A 16,964-nucleotide genomic window follows, 5' to 3' on the forward strand; every position below is an offset into this window, starting at 1 on the left:
GTTTCCTCTTTTCCTTTTTTGTTGCATGCTGAATTTTGTCAGTTGCTTTTTCTGCATCAATTGAGATAATCAAGAGTTATTTTATTTTGTTGATTTGACATATTACTTTTACAATGATTTGACATTTCACTAAGGATTCTTACATTCCAGGAACAGGGGCACAGCTGCCTCCCATGCAGCTGGGGTTGGGAAATAGATGACTTCTACAGGGCCCAGAGCTGAAACTGACCAAAATTAACTTCAATTTATGGCCCAAGTGTTCCCCTAGAAGTTACAAGCCTTCAACAGACTCTGGAGTTCCAAAATAGCTTATCAGTTTCTGCAAGTGTAACTGTTGTCTAGGTGGGGAGATGGAGTCCTAGTGCTTTCTACTCTGCTATCTTCTCTGAATCCCTCTGCAAATAATCACTTTTTATCAGGAAAGTTTGATCAATGACTGATTATTTGATATTAAAGAACTATTCTTATATGCTTGGGTGTGATAATAGTATGTAGTTTATGTTTTGAAGAAGAATCTCTCTTTTAGAAATTCATTCTGAAATATTTACAAATGAAATGATAAAATGTATGGGATTTTATTTCAAAATGATTCTAGAGATGGTGGCACCCTAAGGAATGGTGGCAGTATAGATGCAACAAAACTGACCATGAATCAGTAACTGTTAAAGCTGGGTAATGGGTACACAGGGGTTCAGTAGTGTCTCATAGATATGTTGAAGTTTCCCATAATAAAATCTTTCTTAAAAGGAGTGATAAAGGTGCCTGCCTATAGGGAAAATTAATGTAATAGGGTAGAGATAGAGGAAGTAGTAAAAGATCCAAATAGTCAGAAAAATAAACATCGTAACAAAACATTGTAGGGATTTAAAAAAATGTATGTGTGTGTGTGTTTGAGGATAATTCATTCAGAGATACTCTGAGGATGTTACTATGCTTTATGCTTCCTGAGGGCAGATACAGTACCATAGCTGTTTGCTTCACCACTATATCCCTAGCAACATACCAAGTGCCCAGGACATTGAACACATCCAAATACTTATTAAATAAATTAACAAACTATTCAGTCAGACCCATGTTCCCACATGCAAGGATTCTGGAAAATCAACAAAGAATTCAAGATAACATAGTTTTTAATAATGCTTTTCTTTTTTTTACTTCTGACTACCACCTTTGTCCTTAGTCGACTTCTAGTTGAGCAATCCCCTTTTTCATTTCATGAAAGCTACCCATGCCAACATACTGTACTTACCACAGTAAGTTCTTTCTTCATCAACTGAGTTTTTATTTTTGATCTTGGGAAAGATATTCTCTTTCTCAGAATATCCTTAGGTCTAGTTTTGAGAAACTGTCCACTATTCCCTATTTGATCTCATCTCAAACTAATAATGTCTTTCAAACACGAAGGTCCTGAAGGTTTCTCCCTGCCTCAGTTTTAAATATGTAATAATTATTTGATACAGCAAAGCTAATGACTTTTCCTAATAATCAGTTACACTTATTACTACCTCTGGCTTTATTTTGGTTCTCATCCCTTCTGGGCAGAAATCAACTGTTGTCTGAATCACTTGGTAGAACACACTTCACAACACTGAGAACACCTGATGATTGGTTTGAGTTCATTGTCAGTATACTAGCAGACAAATGAAGTTTATAGTTATATTCTGGCCTTAAATCTATTTTAAATAATTTATGCTGTCCAAGAAAAATGGGATCAGACATACCTGTGTTGGAGTGAAGGTTTCTCCACAATCTGAAATATATGCTTAATAGTGTCAATAATGTATTCCTAGTAAGGCAGTTGCTAGTCAGACAGAGGCAGATAGAACTCAAGGTCCTGGTAAGACACAGGCAGAAGAGAACTAGAATCAAGGCTTCACAGTAAATAAGAAGCCTCATCCTGGACAACTGGGAAAATCAGCCTGAGAAAAAAGGGAGTTTTTCTTTTCCTTTGATCCTCAGGAGCTCAGCCATAGCAATAGGCCCTAGCAACAACTCCCAGCCACTTGCATGGTTTACTCTTGTTTTTGTGCTTATAAACCTTAGACACTGCAGCTTTAACAGTGTCCTCCCTTGGGCCCCCTCCCATTAGTCAGGAGCTCTTCTTTCTTCTTTCACTCTTTTATTAAACTTTGCTGGTTGTTCCATACTCTTGTCTGCAGATTTCATTCTTCATCACCTCCAAGACATGATCCTGGGAAAAACAGCATCTCAGCCTGTAACACTAGTGCAACTTGGCCACTTTCCATTCCAAAGACCATCTGGTCACTGGAATCCATACATGAAGAGAGAAATTTGATATTTCTCCAACCAGTCTGCTATTCTGAATGGAAAAAAAAATGAATATCTATCCTCCTTTAAAAGTAAAACAGTTTTTTTCCATTTTCTCATCTTTTAGTTTTCTATCAAAAAAAAAGGAAAATTATTAACCTACCAACTTTCAGTAAAAGGCCTAGTCAAAATCTCCTAATGATAAATAAACAAACAAAACAAAATCCCCAAAGCAAACAAACAAAAAAATATTTTACTTATGGCTACTTGTTATATGCTTTGTTTAGATTCTAGCTGAATTGGGCTAAATCTTGCTTAAAATGTCAACTTTGGGGCTAGGCAGAAATAAAAAATCTAAGTACCAGAGGTCTGATCATTTCAAGTGAAACTGGGAAATGCCTTTCACCATAAGCCACATTCCCTAACTACCAGCTCTCTTGATAATAGTTGCCAACACCAACTGTTCCAAACAAGTTAAGAAACTTAGGCACTGGGATCTCTTTCATTGTGTTTGTTGAATGTGAGCTGATTAGAATTTAATATGAACTGATTAGAAACTACAAAGTAAATTTTAATAACCATAATGAAAAGATAATCTCTTCTGTCATTGAGAAGTCTAGAAAAATGGCTTATAATATGGTAATAAGCGTACTCATAATGAAATTATCAGCAGCATGCAGTTTTTAAAATGAACCTTAACTTAAGTATCAGAAACTAGACAAATATAAACAAAGCATTTTCTCAGTTTGTTATGATTTTTACAGCACAAGAGTAAAGACCAATACAAAATGGTATTTAAAACAACCTGATATTACAAATTCAGTTCATGGATAAAGAACTTTTTAGATAAACATATAAAAGACTAAAACCTTAAGAGAATTAAGTGGTCCATTCTACTTGAGCCTAATAGCATATCTTGGGTTGTCCTTAATCAGATTATCTTTTAGCCAGTTTAGTCTTTTTATACCATGCCATGAGGCTTCAACTCTAAAGAGGAAATAATTTTAACTCAGACAAATATGGAACTTTGTCCCACTGAACTCTAGCTGCCCTAAGTATCTTTTTATTTCCATTATCTTTTGTGAAATTACTTTTTCCAGGTAAAACCAAGGCATAGGATAAATTAATGGAAATCTAAAATTGAGACCAAACTTAACCATATGACTATTAAATCGAGCAGGATTTTCATGAGACATAATGATATTTGCTTAATTCAAAGGACTGGAGAGGTGCAAAATGAAAGGCTTAGATTTAAAATGAAACCTATTATGGATTAAGACAGGGGTTTAATTTAGGTTGTTTTCTTTATACTTAGTCTTGCATGGTACCTTAAACAAATTAGTTATAAAAAAATTCTGATTGGTGATAATGAGAACGGATTATAAACTTCATTGGTATGAATAAAAATCTAGTAAAACTGAAAATGTTTTCAACTATCCAAACCAATCATTGAAAGTAAATTAAAAATTGTCTATATTATTTATCAGGAATACAAATAAGGTACTTAAATGACTAGAATCTCCCAAATAGATTATTTAAAACATTAAAAACATGTTTTTAGTTTATTTTTTCCCTATTATTTCCTACTTAGATACAAATTATCATTTCTTATATAACTGCTAGCTGATGGGCAAACAAAGAGCACCTTCTAAAATCTCCATTAGTAAGTTACATTAACTGCTTATTTTTGTTTGAATATAGTTATCAAAGGTCAAAGATTTTCATAAACACTGAGAAGAAGAGAGTAGTGTGGTTGCCACAAGGAAAGAGAGAGGATGCGCCAATCAGGTGAAGGGGAAAAAATCAGAATGTTTACTATCTTGATCTGGGTAATGGTTACATGCATGTATAAACATGTCAAAATTCATCAAGCTGTACACACAGATTTGTGCATTTTTTGTATGTATGTCAGTTAAAGAAGAAAGTCGAAGATTTTTTTCTTTATACCCCATTTAGCTTTATTTCCTAGTATAATACTCATTTTCTAAGCCAGGATTCTCACCTGGCCCTGGTCAGCTAGCTCACTACACACATGTGGGCAATACATTGCTATTGATTCTATATAAAGAGCTCCACCCACTGCTCTGGGTGACATGGCTGCTGCACGGCTGCATGGCTGCAGGAGAGCAGAGGCTGGAGTGGTGGCAGCGCCAAGGACAGAGACTGAGATGGCTGCAGGGGTAGAGAGGCCCTGAAGCAGAGACCGGCTTGCTGCATGCAGACTCACTCTGAGTGTATTGGATACTAGTGAGTGATCTGCCACCGTGGGAATAATTGGGTATAAACGCTTTACCCCAAGAACGTTCTACTGTCATTTATTTGGTCTCATTGAATCTATAGTGAACTTGTCCGGGGTGAAACCCACTGGCAAGACATCAGCACATAAAGATCAACTTGCACTATAGGTGAAGTGCTTGGCCACTTAAAATCCAAGAGGAAAAAAGAAACTAAGGCAGGTGGCAGGTACTTGTTCCAGTGTGAAGAGCTGATATGACCAAATCATAGTTTAAATATAACTTTTGTTGGGTGAAAATTTAATGAATATGTGGAAATGGAAGAAACTCAGAAACCATAGTTATTTCCATTTTAAATGAGGATGATCATTCTGCACCACCAGCTGTTTATAGTTCACTGAATGAGGATCCACTTGATAGAAGATAATTATGTCTTCCCTACAGGAAGCAAGTGTTTCTCATTCTGCAGACACCTCTGATGAATGGCCATGGGAGTATGAGACCAAGACAATATGCCAAGATCAGTTTTGTTTTTTAATGATCTCTTTAAACACTTGATTTTCTGTTTTTTCCTATCTAAATGTAGGAAAAAGTGTACCTTAAAATATACAGAATCAAGTCACATACTGTTATTTAGCTTTTATAAAACACCTTAATCTTGAAAGGGAAGTAGAATGACTGTACACAGAAAGCATACCATCAATAGTATTAGAAAAGGATAGGCATAGTCAGTTCAACTTCAAGCATTTTGAAGTTACTTAGTAATCTGATGCTTTCCCTTAAAGACTATTCTATCTTTAAGTTCCCTGTCAATTAATGATGTCCCCAATATTCCAGTCATTTCAGGTCTTTCACCTACTTGGAAAGGCCTATCAATTCTATCTTCCCAACCTCCCTCAAATGCGTCTCTTCACTTCCAATGCCAACTACCATATACCACAGTATTTCTCACTCTCAGTATGGTCCTCTTGTCCTAAATGATCTTCTTGCTTCTACTCTCTTCCAATACTAAACCAGTTTAACCAAGATACTATTTTCAGATAAATATCATTAAAGTACCACTCTCATCATATGACTCTTATGTGTAAAAACTTTTCAAAAGTAGGTTGTGCCTCTGTCTTGCCAATGGGTTTCAGCCCTGAGCAAGTTCACTATAGATTTAATGTGACCAAAGAAATGACAGTAAAACATTTTTGGGGTGAAAGGGTTATACCCAATTTTATTTCCATGGTGGCAGGTCTATCACTAAAACCCCATTCACTTAGAGTTAGTCTACATGCAGCAAGCTGGTCTCTGCCTCTGGGCCTGTTTGCCCTCACAGCCGTCCTCTGGGCCTCTGTCCTTGGTGCTGCCACCACTCCAGCCTCTGCTCTGCTCTCCTGCAGCCTTGCAGCCATGCCACCGTGTCACTCAGAGCACTAGGCACAGCTTTTTTATATAGAGTCAATAGCAATGTATTGCCCACATGTGTGTAGTGAGCTAGCCATCCAGGGCTGGGTGAGATTCCTGGCCACAAGAACTTTCATTTTACCCACAGCCTCAAAAATAGAAAAAAGCTTATGGTTTATGCAGGGAAAACAGAAGTTCCTATGGGCAGAATCCTCACCTGACCCTAATCTACTTGATGATGTAACTGGGCTGCTGCATGGGCCCATACTTACACACCTGTTGGCAATGAGTCATTATTGTCAATGTCACTATATAAAGAGCTCCCTCCGCCCAGTGCTCTGGCCAGAGGCAGAGACGGATACAGATTGTGGACTTGCCAAAGGCAGACATGATTCTAGCACTCAACCTGCCACCGTGAGAATAAAGCTTGGTATAAACCCTTTTACCCCCAGCATTCTGTTGTTTTTATTCAGTCTCACCAAATCTAGAGTGAACTTGCCCAGGGCTGAAACCCTCTGGTGAGACAGTATATTAAGCAAAAAACAAAATTCAAAAGTAAATCAATTCTACAATAAATAACAAGTGTTGGCAAGGATGTGGTGAAAAGTGAATCCTCATATATTGTTGGTGGGATTGCAAGTTGGTGCAATCACTGTGGAAAGCAGTATGGAGATTTCTCAAAAAAGCTAAAAATAGACCATATGATCCAGTAATTCCACCAATGGAATTTTACCTGAAGAAAACAAAGTCACTGATCTGAAAAGATATATGCACTCAAATGTTTATCATAGAATTATTTACAACAGCCAAACTATGGAAATAAACTAAATGTCCATCAATGGATGAATGGATAAAGATGATGTAATAAATACATGCAATGGAATATTACCCAGCCGTAAAGAAGAATGACATCTTGCCATTTGCAACAACATGGATGGATATAGATGGTATTATGCTAAGTGAAATAAGTTAGACAGTGAAAGACAAATACCCTATGGTTTCACATATGTGGAATCTGAAAAACAAAACAAACAGAACTGAGATAGACTCCTAAACACAGAGAACAGACTGGTGGTTGCCAGGGAGTGATGAGGAGGTGGGATGGATGAACTAAGTGAAAAGGAAAAAAATTAGCGAGAAAGTTTGGTATCTTGGATGAGGGTGATGGTTATGAGTATAATACTCATGTACAATTATGAGTAAATACACATGTCAAGATTCATCAAGCTATATACTAAGATTTGTGCATTTTATTGTATATATCTCAACATAAAAAATTTTCTTAAAGTAAATCAATTCTATCCTTACAAATATATAAGATTGGGTGTGCATATTAACAAGAACTAGAAGATAACACAAAAAATGAAGAGAATAAATTTCAAAGGGTCTGGAACTTGAGGCTTATCTTTGATTTGTATTTCCTATTTGTTGTTTTAATGATGTTTATGTAGCAAATACAATCTTTCAGCAACCACTGACTGAATAAAGACCTCTGCAATCCAGCTCCAAACCTACATTTTCCAGCTTATTTTCTAACCTTCCTTTTCACACAACCCAAAATTCCAGACAAACTAAAATATACTATTTCCTATTGGGTTGCTATATTGCTCTTTTCTAGCTATGAACCATTACTCACATCAGATGTTTCAGCTAGTATGCTATTCTCCTCAACTTCTGTGTATCTAGATCCTACCTAATTATCCTTTTATAGCTCAGTTCAAGTAATACCTTTCCCACAAAGCTTTCCCTGACATACCTTCCTCCAATGAACATTTCATCTGTATCTCTGGTATAAAATGTAGTCTGTGTGTGTGTATGTGTGTGTGTGTAAGAAGTAGCCCCTGTTAGGACAGGGACCTTGTTTTAGACATCTTTGTAGTCCACTTTAAGGCACACCATAGTGTCTTTTTGAATAAGTATGTAAAATGAATGAGTAAATACCCAAAAAGCAAAGGATAAAAAGACTAAAACCTAATAGCAACTCTTACTTTTAGTTTTGTTATATTTCTTCTTTTTTTGCTCAAGTTTATTTCTTAACCTAATCTTCTTACCTGAAGATAGGTTATTCTCTGCTGAACCAGCTCTGTCAGATCTTTGGCCTCTTTTTCCCGCCAATCACCTGCTCCATCTGTTTGACTGAGGTAGTACAGATCTGTCATTATAGACCTATAAAAGCAAACAACATTGCAGATCTAACTTATTCATCACAGGATTACACAACAACATAAGAAGAAAGTAAAATTCTTCATAATGTTTGAAGTTCATGATGCTGGTACTCATTTTTTATTTTCTATCAAAACAGTGAAAGTCAATAGTTAGTTTCTAATATATAAGATTCATTCTTATAATAAATTTTTACTGTTGAGAAAAACATACCTTTTTCTCAAATAAGGCCAGTTAGCTGTTCTTATTTCCCAAAACAAAGCACAACAGATATCAGAGGAAAGTGGATATCCAGGGCAAAGAAATAGGTATAGATAAACAAAAGGGAGAGAAGTTGGTGCTAATATTTGAATACTACAATTTATTGTCTCTTATTTTTGTTCTCTGCCATTTCCTGTCCCCTTTTATATTTTCTCTTCATACTTAAATACTTGGGGTAGTTGCAAAAAAATAAAGAGGAAAATTCTGACCTAAATCTCAAACAATGGTCTAAGCCAAGGTTCAGCAAACTTTTTTCAAAAAAAAAATCCAAATAGTAAATATTTAGGCTTTGTGGGCCTCTTGCTTTTGTACTAGGAAAGCTGCTATAGACATGTAAATGAGTGGGTGTGCCTGTGTTCCAATAAAACTTTATTCACAAAAATAAGCTATCAGCCAGATTTGGCCCTTGGGCCATAATTTCCCAATTCTTGGTCTAAACTAATAAAATGATTGATAGGACACTTTTCCACTTTGTGTTGCATGATTAATTTCAATTATAATAGCCCAGATTTCCTGCAAAGTAAACTAAAATATTCAGTAAACTAGGGAGAGAAACTTTGGGTCTGGTGCAGATAGTCTTATTTATACTGCATTAAATAAAAGCTATGACTTGAATTTATCAATAGAGAAAAATAAAAAGAAAGATTCTTCTCTTTCTCTAACACACCCCACCAATATAACAGCAAACATTTAGCCAATTTCTGGCTATGTATCACCACTGGTATTGCTACTGAGTGACCATCTTTTCTCACCTGAATTATTACAGTAGCTTCTGACCAGGTCTCCCAGCTTCCACCCTTGCCTACCTCTAGAGTCTATTCTCAGTATAGCAGCCAGATCCTGTTAAAATACGTAAAATAATGTTACTCCTTTGCTCTTAACATTGAATGGCTCTTCATCTCACTCAGTCAAACCCAAAGTTATTACTCTGACCTGCAAGGCCTCAGACAATATAGCTCTTTAATGCTTCTTTGATCTCATCTTCCATCACTGTCTTCCTTGCTTACTCTACCTCAGCTACAGTCTTGTTACTAACCCCTGCACATGTCAGGCACCTTCCTACTTCAAGGCCTTTGCATTTGCTCTTCCCTCCCTTTGAATGTTCATTTCCCAGATACCCATCTACATAGCTCATCCAAATGTCCTTAAAATCTTTGCTCATATGTCACCTTTTCCTTACGGCTTTCCCAGACTATCTCACTTCAAAATTAAACACCAAGTTACAATCACTACCCTTTGGTTTTCCCTCTCCTCCTTCCTTGCTTTATTTTTCTTAAAGCAATTACCAACCTCTAATTAAAAGAAAATAGTAATTTATCCTCTCCCTCTCTTTCTCTCTCTCTCTCTCCCCTGACCCCCCTCTGGGGGCAGCCACTTTCTCTTTCAGATAATAAAATCTCTTGCGTGGGCCCGTGTCTCCTGAGTTGTACTGGGTAAGGGGGGTCGCGGTGAGATACCCTTTCACTAATTTACATCATTTACTTCTTTATTTTCTTTCTCCCCTTACTAGAATTTAAGCTCCATGAGAGCAGAATTTTTAACTGTTTTTTTCTTTTTTAATCAGCATTTGGAACAGTGCTGGTCACACAGATGTTCAACAAATATCTTTGAAAGAGATGAAGTGAATGAAAAAGTAGCAAAAGAAAAATTTTCAATAATTTTGGATGAGATAATGTTGATAAAGTTTTCACCTTTCACAAATCCAGTTTTGAAAGGTTTGGGAAATAATCCTTTACGAGTTTCAGCTCCAGCTTCACCCCTTCTTGTTAGAAATGGCATAAAACTAAATGTGATTTATCCCCAGAGGAATTAATGTTTAAACAAAGGGTATTAACAAAAAGCCTACTTGTCAGAACATGTACCAGGGAGTCACTCCAGCTTGACGGGGAGGGAAGTTAAGATAAGAAAGAGAAGGCTGCGCATCTCTTTGAAAAAAAAAAAAAATGCAGAAAAAGTTTTAAACTAGCCAATGAAATTAAGAAAAATGTGGGAAAAAAAGCCTAATATAGATATATGCTTAGGCGATGTCTGGGAAAGAACGTGAACCCTGTAGTACTCAGCCAGTGAGGAACCAGGGTAAGGGACTCACGGGCTAAGGAATAAATTGCTTGTAACCGTGCTGAGTGTGCCCGCTCACCAGACACCCGATCTTCCAAGACCGTCATTAAAGCCTCGCTCCGCTGTTCTCTTTGACTAAGTTTGGACCAGTGAGTGCGTTTCTCACACTTCTCTACACTTTTTATTAAATCTTCTGTTAAAGGAATTCTTATAAGTACATGTATTTGCTTGTGATATTGTGAAGTTAGAAATTTATTTGTCAAAAAAAGTATACACATAAATAAAATATTTCATACATACGCTTCCAGAAATCAGCTACAATGATAGAGGAACTAAAAACAAAGCGTTTGCTGGAGATTCAAAAAGTACTTTGAGAAAACTGATTTCTAAGAAAGTTGATTTCTAGTATTAAGTGATAATAACAACAAACAGGTATTTTGTTTACTATGGGCCACCTATTCTAGGTGCTTTATATTACTTCATTTAATCCTCACAACTAAGTTATAAATTAGGTAAGGAATGTGATGTGCTGAGAAATTAAATACTTTGCTCCAAGTCAAAGTTCAGAATTGCACAGTGGGAGTTCACACCCAAGCAGTGTGATTTTAAGGCTCATGCTTCTAACTACTGCACTGACAAAAATCAAAGTAAGGGGTCTGGAGTCCAAAAATGTGAACTCTGTTCAATGTAAATATGCAAAATCAAAGTCTGAATCAGAAGAGAAAGAGCTTTGGGAGGCAGGCAGTCACATTTCTTAGTTTAGCTCTACCTCTTACTAGCTTTATGTCCTAAACAAGTTTTGACATCTCTGAAACTTAATTTTAAGGTTCCTATATAATACCTTTGATATAATTTTTTAAAAAAGGATCAGTGATAACATACACAAAGTAGTAATAGATGTGGTGCCTGCTTACTCAGACTGTCCTCCCCAAAATTCCTACATTGAAACCTAATGCCAAATATGATGGTATTAAAAGGCATGACCTTTGAGAGGTGCTTAGGTCATGAGGGTGGAGTCCTTATGAATGAGATTAGTGTTTTCATAAGAGACTACATAGGATTTTCCAATCCCTCCACCATGTGAGGACATAGTGAAAAGGTACTGTTTATGAACCAGAAAGGAGGTCCTCACCAGACACCAAATCTGCTGGCACCTTGATATTGGACTTCCCAGCCTCCAGAACTGTCAGGTTTATAAGCTACCCAGTCTGTGTTATTTTTGTTACAGCAAGCCTAAACAGACTGAGACTTTGCTACTTGTACCAGAATGCTTCAGAGAGCTGTTTCACAGCTTTTGCCTTATGTATAAAGAGTACGAATAATAATCCTACAACTAAGAGGAAGGATCCATTGGGTGTGGGTGATAGTAATATATGGACTGAAGGTCAGTCAGAAAAAGGATCCAATACCTTGTGCCTTAAAGCACCCTGAAGAAGTAGATGATCAGGGAGGACTCTTTTAACAGATGATGAAGCCAGCCTTCAACAATTCTGAATTAGCTAGGAATACATGACATCGTCTCAATTCTTTTTTATTCCTCATTCTTAAGTAGATGCTAAACCATTCGTAACAAAACAATGGCAGCCCACAGAAAAAACTAAAGTTCTCATTTACTATTGTAGAAAACCATTAGGATTATACACAATTAACAGAGGATACCTAATAACGGCCCCTTTGAATAAAGCAAAACTATCAATGATACACAAATCAAACTAAAAACTATAGCCACAGTGTAGAATCCTCACCTAACAAAGAGTGGAACAGCTTTACACAATGCTTTGGAACAACAGGGTCATCTGTGAAGCATTGTAGGCACTTATTTAATGTGTCAACATTATCCACACAAAGGACCTCACAGCTTGACTATTTCCATGTTACTCTTTTTAAGTAGGGTAGAGTTTAATATGTGATGCTTAATCATTTTTTATACTTCTTATTTTCACTTAAGGTTCAAAACATTTTTTTATGAAAAACTGATGTTAGCTGGAAAAACCAAACCCACAAACTACTGCCTCCTTAAGAAATTAACTTGCAGTCTTACACACTGAGCAGAAGTTCAACTTCTGTGTTCCTTCAGATTACAAAACTGAGGCCTCTATAGACTGTTATATAGCCTACAGTACTCTTTTATAGTTACTGAGGAAAAAGTGACCACCCATATGATATCGTATAAGTTGATCATGCAAACACATGAGAAGTTTTAAACTATAATGGTGTTACAGGGCTCAGATGGAAGTCTATCGTTGGGGTTTTATAAGTCTCTTTCCCATCACTCTATCACACTCATAATTTTCTATGTTTCATAGGTTTCATCATATCTAAATGTGGTCATTTACTTTTTCCTACTCATCAAATAGAAGCGATCACAAAACCTGTTACAATCCTCAACTTTAAAAAGCAGTGTTATGGCTGGAAATATATTCGAGTGGGATAAATAACCTATCAGCAAATGCCTGTTGAAGGAAAAAAAGAAATTCAATGCTTTGTGGCTTTATGTTAAACACACACACACACACACACACACACACACACACACACACACACACACAAAGAGTGTACATTTCATTGTCCATCATTCCATAGCATTAAGCAAGTAAAAACTACATTTGTTCTAATTTGGAAGGGAAATTTCTTTGAAATATAAATTTTGGCATGGCTTTATGCTTTCGTGTCATGGTAATCAAGCTATTCCTTTACTGCTGGGAATGAAAGCTCATCTCTTTTTTTTTTAGTAAGTTAAAAACATAAAAATGAATGGTTTTACCCAAAGTTACATCAGTACCAAGTCCTGACAATTAGTTATTCACGCTCATCCCAATCTCTGCCACGAAAGTGGGATAACCAAGCTTATAACTAGGAGATCAAATACAAAAAAAAAAAAAAAAAAAAAAAAAAAGATACACAAATTTTTTATGACAGTGCAGAATCTCAATATAAGTCACTCTACTCCAGCTGTCAACTAAAACGAAGCTTGCTTTTTAAATCTTATTTTGGTGGAGCCTCCCATTAGAGACCATGTAAGGAAGACAAGCCCAGGAAATGACCTTAATTAAAATTCACTCTTTTCCAATTCAGTAATGTTTAGAAGTTACCATCCTGTAAAACTTTTGGCCAAAGATGGGAGGAAAATCAAACACAAAGTTTCAGTTGTGGCTCATTATTAGGAAACATGATGACTCTAAGTCATTCTACAGAAAACCTGGGTTTTCAGTGACTCCGCTCTGAAACCACATCTCTTAGAAGTATCCCAAAAGCTGGGAATCTGACTGCCTTGGTTTTAACTGTGAAGATATCAAGAAATCTGGGAAGTGGGTGATTAATCTAAAAGCCTGCTATGAGGCCAGGTCAAGCCCAGGAAATACAAACCCAGGTAGCAAAACAGTACTGGTATTTGAGGGTAGAGTACAGATGCCTGAAGACAACTGGTAGATTATAACAGAACCTATGACTCAGAGCAAGCTAGCTGTGATGGGTGTTAAAGCCTCTATTTCAAAAGGTGGGTTACATTTATGTTCTTTGTATTTTCTGTCAAATTTCCTATTTTTATATTTTAATATTTACAAAATTCTTTCCAAATGTTCTAGTCTGTTTCAATTATGCCACTGAAGAACTACAAGAATATTTGTTTATACCTGATTCAAAACATTAAAGAGAGAAATTCCCCCTGAGGGCCACCATAGAGCAATATAATTCAAACATGAAAATTCCAAGGTGAAGAAACTAACATTTATTAAAGTAAATGTGCCTAAGGCTATACCACAGAGTCTAATCCACAGGTAAATAAGGATCAAGATCAAGAAAACTTACTTACTTGGCTTTTGTCCAAGGCTGTTTTTACTTTGGTTTGCTCCCAGGGCACAAATAAGCAGTGTAAAGGATACAAACATGACAAGACAAATAGGAAGACAGTGTGACCACTGCCTCCCTTGTTTCAAGGAGGAATTTTGGGATACCATCATTTTGATAGTCCACATGGGGGGAGAAGAGTTTCGAGCAACAGCAAAAATAGCTTTTACAATTGTATAAAGCAATAATTATGCAACATGGTTAGTAATGTCCAGTAGACTTCTGTTTAGGTTCCAGACTTGAAATTAATCTTTCTATTGAGTACTGTGGCAGTTTCCCTTTATCTGTGCTTGCCCTGCAGGATATGAGTTTTTTTATTCATATCCTCTTATGGAACTTTCCTTAAAAGGTCTGACTAGAGTCTATGAGAATGTACAATGTGTCAGTCACTGTGTAGTGTTTTATATATTTTCTCACATTTAATTATAAGAATGCTATGATATAGAAATTATATCCCCATGTGTAGAAGAGGAAAATAAAGCTGACAGAAGCTAAGTATTTAGCAATTAAGAGGTAGAATTTTGGAGTAAAATAACTTTGCCACCTACCTTGTGTAAGCTATCTAATATCTTGAGGCCTGAGTATAACTTTATTTATAAAATGGGGAATAATAAAGCTTGTCTCAAAGTACTAATATGCTGATAAAATAAGGTAATGAATGGAGAGGCTTTATCACATTGACTGGCACACAGGAAATCCTCAGTAAGTGATTATTTTTAATGTCAGAATCATCCTTGAGTTTGGAAGCCACACCCAGGGAAATGTAAGGTAGGGGCAGACAAAACAGAATTAGGGCCACTAGGTGAGATCTCTTTTCCACCTGTAAATTTTCCTTCCAGTGCAAATTTTATTTTAGGGGAGAATGTTCCTTTACAGTAGATGTTGTATCTTGATCTGACTGATAGAGACTAAGCATGTGCAGAACAAAGACAACTCCTAAGACACTGTCTCACTTTGTCCATGGATATTAGGAGGAATGATCTAGCACCACTTGAAAATATGCCGGGATTCACTGGTAGAAAGATAGTCATACAAAAATATTTTGTTCAAACAGTTAAAAACTGGAGAAAGAGTATCTATATTCCAGTTTAATGTAAGTCTCAAATCGAATCTCATCTCAAAGAACTTAAGATCTTCCTTTACTGCTTTGTGTGTATGTGTGTGCGTGCATGTGTGTGTGTATACGTGATAACAAAAACAAAGAAAAGTAGATTTGAAGGTTCACAAAACTTAACTTTTCCAGAATGAAAAACACAATTCTTGAGCCTTTCAAAGAGAGTCATAGGGAGTCTCCCTTACAAAAAAAGTGAAAATGCAGACCATAAGTTATGTACAATAGTTATGACCAGAAATTCTGATCAAATAAATCTACAAGCTATTAACTTGCCAATCTTCCCCTACAACCTGTCATATGTTGTACCCCTTAGGTGAATTGAAGTCCGTTCCTTTGTTATATAATCCCCTATACACAGTAACAAAAAGCCAATCAGCATAATTAGCTACAATTATCATTCATCATATGGGAAATATATCTGACCTCCCTCATATCAAAGCTGCCTTATATATTACTGATAATGAGATGGTGCAGAACAGGCAGGGGCAATGAGACTGCTGCTCTACCAGATTGTTTCTAAATAGTTTCGGTCAACTTAATTGAGAAATAGCTCATTGGCCCTGTGAGCCTTCCTGTCCTTCAGTTTGAAGTTTAATAATTGCTACAATTTAAAATCAGAAAGAGGAGCTCCAGTAACTATTTCATAAACTGGTGTGTGGCAACATAAAGATGGCAAAAAGAACCAAAGCAAAAGTGATTAAATTATATATGTCTCCAGGCAACCTAAACAGATGATGAGACAAAACTTTCCAGGAGATCCTCAGAGGTTGAGGGACAAGTCTATATGGCCATAAATCAAAGCACTGAACCTGTACCAATGACAAAAACAAGCACTTGAAACTGATTTCCCTCTCACTATTTCAAAGAGACAGAGGTCAACGTCAACTCATGACCAATGCTATCCAAAGGTAAATTTGACTGCATTACTAAGAAGATGGTCATATGCAATCACTAATTGAAAGTTTACTGACACTAGTATTTGAAATCGATACAGCAGGTAATATTAATATGCTACCCCATATTTATTTATTATATAATCAACCCCTCTACTTCTTAAAAAGCCCTAAAACCCAAAGAGCTTTCTAATTAACTAGCAGTTGATCACTCAACTGTGGTGGCAGGCAGGGATTAGACTCTATTAGTTACTAGCTCCAAAGTAATCGCCTAATCAGGTAAATAGTGTTAAGCTAAAAATCTCAGGTGATCTCAATCCCCAATTTGAACATAAGATTATTTGGCTTCCAGATGCTATAATGACTGGTATTTTGAGTAATGAACAATGGAAGCCACATTCCAGAAAAGAAACATGGTCTCCTCACTACAAGGAACAGCATCAAGTAGGGAGTAAACTAAGAGTCTTCCTCCACAGCTTCTGATGAGGTCCACTAACCTATAGAGAAATGTGATTTTGTCCAAGAAAAGTGGATGATCTCTTTGGCAGCAATCATAAAGAGAACAAGGGATTCTGTAGAGTCTTAGTTTTCAAAGACTAGCAACTTCAACGTCACTTAGGAACCTGTTAGAAATGGAAATTCTCAGGCCCCACTCCAGACCTACTAAATCAGAAACTTGGGATAGGATTTAGCAATCTTTGTTTTAAGAAATCCTCCAGGTGATCTTGATGCTTCTGA

General features: G+C 36.4%; 1 protein-coding gene across 6 annotated transcripts in view; it reads right to left on the reverse strand.

Annotated features, from left to right (window-relative positions):
* FUT8 (fucosyltransferase 8) overlaps positions 1-16,964 on the reverse strand; it is a 415,176-nt gene that overhangs the window by 101,767 nt on the left and 296,445 nt on the right. For 5 of the 6 annotated variants that reach the window (XM_036906028.2, XM_036906025.2, XM_057488376.1 and 2 more), the window contains one exon: positions 7,943-8,057. In XM_036906028.2, the coding sequence (XP_036761923.1) occupies positions 7,943-8,057 (115 nt within the window). Of the gene's footprint in view, positions 1-7,942; positions 8,058-9,067; positions 9,157-16,964 lie in introns of those variants that run through there. The other variant, XM_057488377.1, reaches the window with a different exon arrangement.

This window comes from Manis pentadactyla, chromosome 11, assembly GCF_030020395.1.
Source record: "Manis pentadactyla isolate mManPen7 chromosome 11, mManPen7.hap1, whole genome shotgun sequence".
NCBI classification, from domain to species: Eukaryota; Metazoa; Chordata; class Mammalia; order Pholidota; family Manidae; genus Manis; species Manis pentadactyla.